We start from the raw sequence: 12847 nt of genomic DNA on the forward strand, positions 1-12847 counted from the left end.
GTATCCTTTTAGTTGGGGAAGGGGAGGGGCAAACACTACAGGGGTGGGGTGTCTCTGGATGTCACTTGTAGACCAGCTGCTTTTTCTATGATTGCTTTCAACTACATTTTGTATAAAAGACTCATAGAATTATAGAAGCACATGAACAGCAATAAAAAAATACGGACATTTGTATGATCTTTATAAATAAACAGCACAGCAAGAATTAAATAGAACACAGACAAAGGACATTTATACAGGCATGAACTGCTACAGCTTGTTCTCCTCAAACAGTATCTGTGCGTAGACTGTTGTACTGGGAATGCCTTTGGCTTCCTGAATTGGCTTCATAAGTTCAAGTTCAGCGTATGTTAAATTCTCCTCTGCAATTTTTGGCTAGGAAACAAACAACAAATTACAGTTATAATGTCATTATCGTTAAATGTAAAAGTCACTTCAAATATTCTATAGAATGGGGTGTGTTTCTTCTCTCACAAATGCTAGTTCTACTCTGCTGTTAATAAGCTTACTCTGCGCCAGTTAGTTCAGATATGATGAAATAAAAATAATTTTTTAAAAGGAAACATTTTTTAAGGAAATAGGAGATAGGATTTTTAGCTTCACATCCAATTTCTCCTTGTTTCTTAAACATTGATCGCTTTAATTTGACAGTTCAAATAGTGCACATTTGAAATATGTATATTAGCAACATGCTTGGTCACTTTTATCTTATATTTCCCAATTTAATTTTAGCTATTCACAAATTCCACAATTTGAAATATATGTGCCAGATTTGCTTCCCAGTTACATCTTTAATCACTGACAGTCACAGTACCTCTCACTATGTTTCTTAACAGAAAAAGTGTGTTAATGTTCTGCATAAGGTGGCAAAAAAGTTGTTTGAGTTGTTACTGTCATTCCAGTAGGATTTCTCCACTTTTGTAAATTGCTGTGGCTCTGTTGTCCTCAAGTTTAAGACTAAAATGGACTATTTAAAAATATATATTTTGGCTGATACAAAAATACCAGCCATGCAGTCTGTTGCAGTCACAAATTTCTACCTTATAGAAAAGTTTGCATTTCTAAGACCAAGAAAGGTTTTCTCAGTTGTAAATTGAAAACTAACTCAAAGTTTATAAACCAGGGTTTCCATATGGTATTTAAGCATTATGGTGGGGGAAAAAAAAAAAAAAAAAAAAAAAAGTATTTTCCAATGGCAAGTTTCCTTAGGTTTTATTTACTGCTATTTATTCCTTTCTGATTTAACATAAATGATTCCTGTTTCCTTGAAATCTGCTTGAATAATTATTGTATTGTCTTCTGGCTAAAAAGATAAACATCTAATATCCTCTGAAATCAGTCCCCGTGCTCCCCTGCTTCCTGTCTTTTGCACTTTTCTGGAATCCTTTCATTTTGCTTTGACAGTTGCTCGCTCTCTACATTTCAGATTGTTTCCCTCTGGGTGGATCATCTTACAGTTTTCCAGCATGAATTTAATCTTATTTCTTCTCTGTAGATCTGATCCTGAAATACTTTGTGCAGCTGCTCCTGCAAGGAGTATCGCTGAAGTCAGCTGATTGTACATGTGAGTAAAGACCATCTGCAGGGCTCTGTGTCTGCAGGACTGTAATCTATGCATTGAATTCTTCACATTGTCTTCCCCACCTTGCATGGGTAGTCCTATTTGATCTCAGCTTCTGGTCCTCATTCGCTACTAAATGCTCCACTGTTAACCACACAAAACTTCCTGTTTTTGTGGATTTTTCTGCTGTTATGATGTAAAAAGACTTCCTGTAGACTGCTACCTGATCTCATACACAACACAGAAAGAAAGTCACATTTCTTTGTTCACATAATGGGAGTGAACTAAAACACATTTAGAAAGACATCCATACTATCCTGGCTTTGAGTTAAAAAAAAAAAAAAAAAAAGTTAGAGAAAATCTGTCAGCTGCTCTGATTAATTATTTTTTAACATCTCTCTTCTTTATAGCCTGAAAGTATCTAGGCATTTGTTTTTGCCTTTTTTTGATATGTTAAAGATTACTTTTAAGACTTCAAAGCTATATCTACCTGTTTTTCCAGTATGCCAGCTAAATGCAGAAACTAAGTTGATGCTGGATATTGCAATAAAACCAGCAAATACTGAAGATTTTATTCTCAGTGTGGGATAGCAGATCTAGCCTCTATTTGAAGGTAATAGGAGTTTTGCTACTGACTTTAGTGGGAGTCATCTCAGCCCCTGAACATAATGATATGATGCACAAAAAAAGCATCTTAAAAACATATCTGATAAAACTTTCCAAACAAGCTATTGATTACTGCCAAAGTAAAACTCCACATCTTCTAGGACTGACCCAGTACACCTTTTGAAGTAGAACTATTTTCATTGTTCCGTAGAAATCAGTTGCTCAGGGCATGCTAAATCTGTATATGCTTTCCTCTTTGCTGTTTAATTGCATTTCATATTATGTTTCCATTTAGAAAATGTCACATGTCCTAAAATAGCCACCTCAACGCCTAGCTCATGTAAATTTTAGAACTAAGATTTATGAAATCATATTGGCCAGGTGTTTTATTGTGTTAACTCAAAATTGCATTGTTTTCCAGTGTAGATTATCTCTTTATTCTTACTTTATTCTATTTATGTTTGGATATGAAAAATAACACTAGATTCCCCAAAACAGGTCATTGGGCAGTAGTGGCTGATGTGTTGTTTTCATACATTTTTATGATGTTCCTATAGTAAACATAATTTAATAAAACCAAAACACACTAAATAAATAATTGCATCTAGAAAAGCAATAAAACCAAATAAAATTAGTACTTTCATAAGTGGAAAAGGTACTTCAATTACTGCTACAAGCAACAGCACACCATAAAATGTGTAGAATAATTTCCCTTATGCATATTTCTAGTATGTAATAATTTGATTGAAAATATGAGGAAACACACAGGAGGTTCAAAATTGTGAAGGGTATACAGTTTTCAGCGAAGGATGTGTAATAACAGTGCATGGAAGCCAACAGTACTATAAAGTACGTATGGTAGCCAGGCTTGTTTTTTCATGCACTTTTCTGTACTTCATTTATCAACCATATGTTTAATTTAATTTTGATTGTTTGTTTGTCCAAAACCAATTTTTTTTGAACAGGCAGGGAAAGAAAACTAATTCTATGATTTCATCTCTCATTTGGATTGGATACCATTTTGGCAATGTCAGCCTGGAATCCTGCCACCACCTCCTTTTTAGAACAACAGGGTGACTTTAATAACTGATCTTACAGGTGGGACTGATACTAGGACAGAAGAGGAAGAGACAGCAAATGACTGGCTGTTCGCCTCTTTCTTTCCATCCCGGCTCTTCATCTAGGGGGTCATTGGGATTTCTATGGCTACAGTGTCCTTTCCTGAAAAATTACATCATTGTTCTTAAATTATATTGAAATGATTTCTTCAAATAGAGTTATTTTCCAAAGTGACATTTCTAGATGTAGACTTTTATCATGTGCATCTGTTTTCATCTTGTCTTGGGATCATACCCTTTGAAGAAATACTATTTAGAAAGAGTCATCATTTTCCAGTGTATCTTCTGGCAAATGCAAAATGATTCTTCTTCCAGATCTCTTCCAGTTTAATTTTAGTTTATTCCAGTCACAGGGCTTCCCTTGGGCAACTATGTGAAATAATTCAGTTATAGGAACATTTTCTCAAAAACAATCTGCAAAGTCTATCATGTGAATATCTAAAAGAAACTTAAGTGTGTGTATACTCAGTTTTGTTTTTATTGGGCTTGTCCAGTGTATAAATGTGTTAGAAAAGACCTGGAAGGGTTGGGATTTAAATGAAACTTACTCTGATTTTTATGTCATAATTACCAGGAATGTCAATTTTGCTCTTTCTTGGCTTAGCTGGGTTGTTTCTTGGCAGCATCAAGGATGTTTACTGTGAGAACTGTCAGACTGAAAGTTTTGAAGTTTTAACTAAAACCACTTTTATCCAAATTTGTAAATAGCTATAGATAAAACAAGCACATAATAACCTCATAATTTTAACTTGTCTGGAAAAACAACTGCTGCCAGCTTTCACTCATGGCTTGGTGTAGTCTTGCTCTTCCATGACCTCAACAGTTATTGTGAAAATGACAAAATGAATGTGAGTTTCTAATTTAAAAAAATAAATAATAATCCCCTGATTCTAGCTTACCATCAAAATTAAGCAGACAAGGGCTCGCTTGCCTATTCACTTCAGTCTTAAATACTTAATTGACTACTGCTGCAGATATTTGCCTTGGAATTCAGTGTCTATATGATTGTATGTGATGGAGGTGTTTGGGATATGATGCAGAATGACTTTAATTATGGATGAGAGTAAGAAAATTACGCTTATAGACCAAATTGACTTGTCACTTTTAAATTTTCGGGGTTTAACAGGCATGTTTCAAGAAAGTTCCAGACAAGAGTTTAACAATTCAGTAACTCAGAATTCCTGCAGAAACATTAAAAATGAAACCCTACCCTCACTGCCAGGTCCTGCGCTTGTGGGTGAATGGATTAGATCAAACTTTGCCAATTAGGCATGTTTGCTGCTCTGAGTGCCAGTACAGGGGAAATTGTCACCTATGGGCTAGCCACACTGCTGTTGGGTGCATGCTGGAAAGGTATGGATTCAAGAGGTGGTAGTGAGGTTTGTTTGATGAAGTCTCCAGCACAATTGCTTTTCTTCAGGTTACACCACAGCCCTGTGCAGTAACACAACGTAGGTCTCTCTTAGCAACAGCTTGCTGCAACTACCATTTTTCCTCTCCCTTTCTTTTGCATAATCCCAAATCAGAGTTTGGACCTTTTCCGTTTCATATTTGAGAGACTCTGTGTTTTGCATTCATGCTCTGTATAGAGCTCCTCAGGGAAAGCACTGATACTGTCCCTATGGCACAGCTCAGGAGCACCCTGTGTCACTGCCTGAGCACAGAGAATCAGACCGTGCCCAGGCAGCACTCTGCAGGCCCAAGGGGGTGGGCTCAGGCATGGGGGCAGACCATTGATGCTCTCTGTGTGAATGTCCGGATGGGAGAGAACTGTGTGCTGCCTAAGGAACAGGGGCTAGCTTTGGAAGAGAGGGACTTCAAAATGACTTCTGCAGACTTTTGCAAAAAAACGAAGCTAGATCTGCAAGATGAATTATTCCTCAGAAATGCAACTGCTGGCTAGTAAGAGCTCTGGAATATCAAGAGAGCCATTGTGCTCTCTGTGCCAAGGCTGAGAAATATGACATTGGAAAATCGTGGAGTAGGAAGTATGATTTTTGGTGGCACTATCAGTTAAAAAAAAAAAAGGACATTTTCTTTCCACTGAGATGTCTGGTTTTTAATACCCAGAAGAGGCTTTACCACTGGAAACAATGTCTATGTCAATTTGTGAACCCTCTTTCAGCACTGCATCTAAATTTTGCTTCTAAATCCCACAGAAGTTACGATAACAACGTTGGGGACAAAGACAAAGGTGATTCACTAAGTCCCATTGAATCATTTTATTTTAAAGAAACAGAATCCCATAAATGGCTGGTAGTGTTTATACGGAGTTAGTCAGTTCGTCTTTCTTCATTAACAGAATTAAATGTACCTGGCAGAAGTTTGTCCAGCCTGTTTTAACAGCTTTTGCAGAATAGTCCCTTTGCTAATGCTTTATTCCTTTTACAGCTGCAGAATTACTACTAGATTCTGAACCAAACCAACATTGCTGGAAATCAGGATTATTTCTCTTTATCCTTCAGAAGGGTTCAAGGACTTTAGTTTTCTAGTGAGACACATTTTTTACTCCAAAGGTGTTATTGCACAAAAATCATCTGCTGTGGGACTTTGTAAATACACAATTCTTGGCACAATTCAAGCAAGAGCTTTTCTGTATTTACACAAAATGTTCCTTCTTGGGGCTGAAGATAGAAATGCAGGATCTGAATGTGAAAGCAGGCATAACTCAGAAGTTTTGAATATATTGTATTCTAAGTTTCAACTTGAATGTGTAAATGATATTCATGAAGAAACGTTCCTATGGACTTCTCACATCCTAATGAAAGACTGATAAAAAATGATTATTTATCTGACAGAGAAAAGAATTATGTGGACTGGATGAAAATATTCAAGAATCATAGGGAGTCGAGAAAAAAAAAGTTCAGTTCTTCCTTGCATATCATATGTACAATGTTATTTGAAGTCTGTGGAGATCAATAATGCCTTGAGAAATTGAGAACTTAAATCACAGATTGTTACATATTGTGGAGAGAACAACTCTTCTAACAGAGGGTGGCATAGCTTTTAATTTAAAATCATGCAGGCGAAAAGGAGACCTGATTGTTCTCAGAAGTGAAATATATGAGGTTACTGAATAGTATTTCACTTTCTTTGTTTTTCTTAAGGAAAGGGCCAATGGTACCTGCATGTTAAGACTATTCAGGAATTCTACTAGTCATGCAAAAAGCTGATTAGAAAACCTTTCCTAGCGAGCTTGGTGAATAGGTATAAGACTGGCTTGAATGATGTAGTACTTAATTGTAAGATGAAAAAGATCATTCGCTTGCATATCCAGACCCTTCCTCAAAGGGTCTCCAAGTCACTGGTTCTGATACACAGTGGGTCTGGTTGCTTATTTGTACTCCTGAAACCTAAAAGTCAAAATGATTTTTCAGATGAAGGAAACTTCAGCTTCTGGGCAGCTCTAGGAGCACCTTTCTTCATTGCTTGATTTGGGAGTATACACTGATGTAGAACAATGAGCTAAATGTGAACTAAGCTTAATTTTGCTGAATTCATGCAGAAGAGACCAAATCATATCTTTCTTAGTTCCAAAAGTGTTAAACACCCATCAAGTTCCTGCTAAAAACAACACCCTTCTGCCTCAAAGACACAGCAGAAGCAGGACAGCTGTGCTTTGGTTGAATGCTTGCAGATCCCAGGCTTTCACACGCTTTTCTGCTGAGTAAGCACTTCCAGTGCAGGGACTGTCCTGACATGCACTGGCTGGCACTCAGCACATTGTCAGCACTTAGCCTATAATGACAAATAAGGATGGGATTTTTCGAAGCTGGGGTGGGTGGGGAAGAGAGAAAGAGAGAGAAAAAAGAAAAAGTCAGAGTGTTCCATTTCTGATACATCTGTAAAAACTGGGAATCCAGATCTTTGAGCTGTCACCAAAATGACTTCTAGAAGTTTCCCTCAATCTTAGATAACCATAAGCCCTTCCTGCTTCTCAAGTAGCTTTTACATAATCATCATCAAAAGAAAATCTCAGCAATCATGTCTCCAGTGATCCAATCCCTGCTGAAACAAACAATGCTGTCTGTGCTGCATTAGCTGTGGGTAGTGGGATGCTTCTCAGAATTAGCTCCAATATGGTCTCTGGAAAAGAGACCACTGCTCCAGAAGTCACACAGGACCAATGCATATTCTGTGCTGCGTAATAGGAGAAGCCAGATACACTCTGGTAAAGAGATTTGTCAATGCAGGAGCTGCAGAAGGCAAATCCTACATACTGTGTCCCTTACGTTTACAACACAAAGAACTAGACCCAAGGGGATCATTTATAATATGGGATGCATTTATCTGATTTCAAAGTGGAATGATTATCTGACTTGGCAGAGGCTGCATAAGTCAGTGGCAGAATCAAGAAGATTCCCTGTATCCTGCCTTATCTGTGCAGGTAGTCTTTCCCTTAAAGTTTAATGTGAAGATGATGAAGTCAACAAAAATTTTGCATACGTAAAGATTGCAGAATTTGGTCTAACTTGGAATCAAATTCTTTCCACTAGCTCCACGCAAGGTCTTCTAAAAGTTTGGTGATGCAAACCTTCACGAAGACACTGAAACCTATTCATTTAGATGTTCTGCACCTGAAACTCTTGGACTATGACAACGAATCTCTAGGAGGCAATGAAAGACTTACCAGAAAATTCGTTTGAGGAAGTATAAGATTTGTCTCTACCAATTCAAAGGGCTAAGTACTTAAGGCTGTAGTGGAACAGCCCTTAGAGAGACAGATTTGTGGGCCCCTAGAATTTTCGTCTTCCTAATGACTCTCTGTGCTTCTTACATGCTATAAAAACCATCCCTTTTTGCATTTCAGCATCTCTATTTCCTTTGATCTGTACACATTTCTCATTGATGCTAATAGAGAATGACACTGATGGGGAATATTTTTGCAACAAGGGGAGCATAGAATTCTTGTTCTGGCTAAAGCAAAAGCAATATGACATAAGCAGAGTTTTTAAAAGACTTTACTCAAGGCTGTGCAATTGAACATGATATTAGGCTTTCACTTTTTTTTTTTTTTAATTTTCATTGAGATTATGTCCATATTTTACCCAGGTTATTGTATTCTTGTAAAATTATACTGCAATCCACTCTAGCATGTTAACAACAAAAGAAATTCTCTAGCTTATTATAAACATCTTTCAAGAAACCAGAAGCACATGTCCTCTGGAAATAATTTTGCTGGTATTTAGGTTATTACAAAAATTTTCCCAAAACACTGGAATTATTTTGTAATGTTCCCTTATACTCAAGCTTGTTTGCTTAGGCTTTCTAGAATATTCTCCTAGTGTGGTATCTTCTTTCGATTGCAATGGGAAGCTGCAGAAGAAGTCCAGATACTCAGCAATTTGAGTCTGGCTTTCCAAGGGCTATTACCTAGCAACTATGTGCCATCTGTGAAAACAAAAACTAGTGCAGACAACAACTCTAAAATAATTGCAGTTGAAAGGAAAAAATCTCTTACCCTGCAGAAATTTGGCAGGGTGGCGATAACATTTTTTCTTGCCCCAAAGCAGATTGAAAATTTTAAATCTGAATTTTTGTGAATTAAGAAAATCAGGAGACGTGTGCTGAAACCAACAAAATGTTCCATTTTGATGAATTTGAATTCTGTAATTATTACCATTTCATATCTTTGTTGAAACTTTTTTTTAACTTCAGTTAGTTTAGGTTTCTCACTAAAAGAGAATTTAAAAAGAGAAAAGATTTTTTTTTTCCCTGAGAATAGTAAAACATGACGGTTTAAACAATTGGGTTGTAGAGAGAGGCAAGAGGAACACAAATGGGAAACAGCTCTGGGGAGTGTCCTGCTCAGCTTCTGAATATGCCTTATGGACTGCCTTGGGTTTAGTTTTCTGCCTTTTAAGTACCACTAGGTGAGTTTGGGTCTTGAAAATCCCTTGGACAATATTTGCTGGATTATTTTTCAGCTAAAAGCTAACTCTCATCCATAGATCGTGTGTTTTCTGCAGGCTGCGATATCTTTTCATCAGCACTCTGAGGTAACATGTAAAAGGGAAAAGAGCCACATATGGAAGCAGCTGCCAGCCTCGAGTCCGACAGCAAGGCACTAACACTGAGTCTGCTGGCAGCACACAGGTGCTCAGTCACACTAGGGAAAACAAAGCAGATTTCAGGGTTTGAGAAGGGTTTATTGCTGCTCTGCTCCAAAGACCTTGAACTTTGTCTGGGGTCCCATGGTGGGAAGGCAAGAGTAAACAGCTATTTGTGGCCCCCATCCCTGGATTTATTCCAGAAAGAAAAAGCATCTGGAAACAGATTTACCTCAAGTTCAGTGTGTGTTGATGTGCTTTATTGACCTGCAGGCAGAGTCTGAGTGCTTTAACTGATGAGAGCTTGTCCTAGGAGGGCTGAAGGTTAGCGGATCTCTGGAATAGCCACGTGCTGGGACACAGTGGCTAACACAGGTTTTGTTTTCATGGGCTTTTAAAACTCTACCTCTTCCTTTACTGATGCCTTACCAGTACAAGGAGGCTGACCAAGGCACAACCCTTGTGCGACCGGGGGAAGAGGTGGGCAGTGTGCCTGAGAAGCAGCGTCACGCAAGATTTAAGCTGAGCAGGAGCCACCTGGCACTGCTCCCAGGTACCCTGGGCTCTACCATGTTAAAAGAGCAGAGAACATTTGCCAACAATTGGTGGGAAGGTTCCCAATTCCAGTCCTCATCTGAAAGTGAAGCCATCACAGAGGCATTTGTGTTATTCACACCACCTAACTTTAGAGAGCTGCCTTTCACTCAGGTGCTGAAGTTAGGGGGGTTAGTCACCCTGGGCTCTGCATTGCCAGCAAACGGAGAGCAGATCCCCCCAAAAGGCAACAAGGAGCATCTGGTCAGGCTCCTCTCTGACTCACCTCTGCTTATTGACTGCACAGGGAGCCGTGCAAGCCAGCCTCGTTATAGTGCAGCTGAGGTTTGTTGGTATAAAACAGTCTCTGTTACCCCAGATGTCTTGGCCAGGTACTGCTTTGTTACTAAAGCAGAGAAACATCTGCCCATCTATCTGATCTGTCTGGCAAATACCCACAGGCTTGGAGTTTTGGTTTGTTTTTTAACAAAAACTCGTATCCAACAGAAACTGCATCCAAGTTTTTCTTTTCTTTTCTTTCATACAAGCTCTATGCATATATTCATTCCTGCAACTTCAGCTGTTGCTGACTTACACCACTGTGGGGCAGAATCAGGGCCCTGTTTTTGACTTGAAATGTCTCAAAAGCAGTGTGACGGTGTGGTTGTGATTCTGCCGGTAACGGATGTTTTTTTTCCAAAGCACCAGCTCCCAGCAGCATGTGAGAATCAATAGCAGGTTTCGTTTAAGAGCAGGCTAAATTTGTAGACACAGTGACTGCAAGAAAGCTGGAAAACATAATCCACTGTAACCTAATGCTCTAAATGAAAAGGGCCAAGACAACTTATCACTTTAAGAAGTATTACTTTATAAAAAAAAAAAAGTGTAATTTTTATGCCAATTTATAGCTACTGAACCCGGAGTTCTGGCAACATTACGGCAACTATATTGAGAAAGAAGAATATGAAGAAAATGTCATTGAAAATTACTTACCAGGATCAATTTTCTTTGAGGTTTCAAGAGCTTGGGCTTAGGAAAATTATTGGCTATTGGAGCTGTGGAAATAAATATTAAGGAGTCATTTCATATTATTATAATTCACTGTCATTTTTAGCATGTGCATTAGCAATTTATAAATGACAGATTTATAGCAGATTAGGAGTAAATAAATACATGTAGTTACACTTTTATAAAAGCTTAACTGTATTTCAGATAACTTGCTTTACAATGAAGCATAGGGCTTATGAATCGGAAAAAGTCGTAAGATTAAAGAATCTGATATACAAATCACGCTGTTTTGTGCAGAAGCCAGAGACCAAAAACAACTGGTCACTTGTGATCTAATGCATGGAAAACTTTCAGCTCCTTTCCTTCCCCTCTGCCATTGGGTTAGCACTGGTGGCAGTGCTCAGAAAGCACACCCAAGTCTTTGTGTGACCGACCCCAGAGGTAACCCCAAACCCTCTTTGAAAATGAGATCCCCAAAGGGTTGATCTTTATCTGCTTGTCTTGCTTGATCTATGAAGTGCACCCCCATTTTTTAAGAGTGCGATGTGCTGGCTTCCCTCACCAGTTTATCCCCAAAGTGAGAGTTCATCTTGCCTAACTCTGATCCTCAATATGAGTGTGAATGTTGTGGCAGAGGTCCTGCCTTCCTCTCTGTTACAGGGAGCTGAGGCCTCTGGTTTAGACGTGATACCTAAGGCTGTGGGGATGCAGGCCTGGTCCCAGCAGCAGGCACTGGCCATGTTTTCCCCCACAGATGCATTGCCCACAAGCGGGGTGGGTGCAGAGTGCCAAAGCCTGATATCCCATGCACTGCTTTCCCTCCATGGCTGTGCCTGGGGTTTGAAATACCCCTGCCTCTCTGTTTTCATACCTTTTGCTGGGATGGCAGGCGGCTGCTCCACTTTCTCTTTCTTCTTCTTTACCTTCTTGGGCTGCAGAGGGGACATGCTTGTCACGCTGGTTACGGTCTCCCCTGAGCTGCAACGCAGAGACCCATGTGTGAGGGACAGGTGAGGGCAATGCAGGGAAAGATGCTTTGTCCCAGTGAGTTCATGCAAGCAGACACATCACCTTCCACTTGTGAGAGCCGCTGCCCAACAACTTGGATTTTGACCTGGGGCTATGCTAAAAAACCTGTTACAGGGGGCTGAAAATGCTCAGGGTCCTGCATTTCTTCAATCACGCAGCCTAGCTGAGAAACTCAGGAGCCTGATCTTTCCTGACACAGAAAAAGTGAAGTGACCTTAAAGCCGGGTTTACACAGGACTCATTTCATTGCAGCTATTTCTTAAAAACATGCATGATCCTGCTGCTGTCCCCAGTCTGTGCTTGTACCTTTTTGTTGGCTAGGACCAGGGCCATGGGTGGGCTGGAAAAAGATCACACAGGCAGCCCATGGCAAAACAAAATCTTAGGGGCTAATCCTGGCTGAGTGGTCAGCAGGACAGGAGAGTGTGCAGCATACCTTGAGGTAGCTGGTCCTTCAGATGGCTGACAAAGCTATATCTGAAAAAGGCAGCTTTTTACAGGGGGTGCAGTGTGTAACATGTGCTACAATCTCGTAACTCCAGCAATTTGCATGTTCCAGTACATCCATGCTGAGAAAGCAGTGGTAGATGTGAGGGAAGAGTACAACAGTTTATTATAAACAGGGTCCTAAAAGAGGGCTTCTGTATCTGGACTTATTATAGCTCATCATCCTGTAGCAACTGTTTTGTTATGCTTTGATTCATTTTGTTTTACCCTTAGCATGTCCCAAGTCTGAAGCAGTATAACCTGCCCTGAACATTTAGGGGCTCGGATATGCAGTCAGGTTGCAGAGACTTGATCTTGTCATCAAGTCAGCTATGCTGACTGTGCAGGTGCTCCTTGCTTGCAACTAACGTGAAGTAAAAATATATTGGCTTAACTGGGAGCAAAAGGAATCTTATCTTACAGCTGAGGTGGGAGGAGAGCATATAGGGGTCAGT

General features: G+C 39.4%; 1 protein-coding gene across 1 annotated transcript in view; it reads right to left on the reverse strand.

Moving 5' to 3' along the window:
* Positions 1-249: 249 nt before the first annotated feature.
* VSTM4 (V-set and transmembrane domain containing 4) overlaps positions 250-12847 on the reverse strand; it is a gene marked incomplete at both ends in the record, with an annotated part of 33767 nt that continues 21169 nt past the window's right edge. The window contains 3 exons of the mRNA XM_084290238.1: positions 250-375; positions 10863-10924; positions 11749-11855. Of these exons, the coding sequence (XP_084146364.1) occupies positions 250-375; positions 10863-10924; positions 11749-11855 (295 nt within the window). The remainder of the gene's footprint in view (positions 376-10862; positions 10925-11748; positions 11856-12847) is intronic.

The sequence above is a fragment of the Netta rufina genome, assembly GCF_964035555.1.
Source record: "Netta rufina genome assembly, chromosome: 7".
NCBI classification, from domain to species: domain Eukaryota; kingdom Metazoa; phylum Chordata; class Aves; order Anseriformes; family Anatidae; genus Netta; species Netta rufina.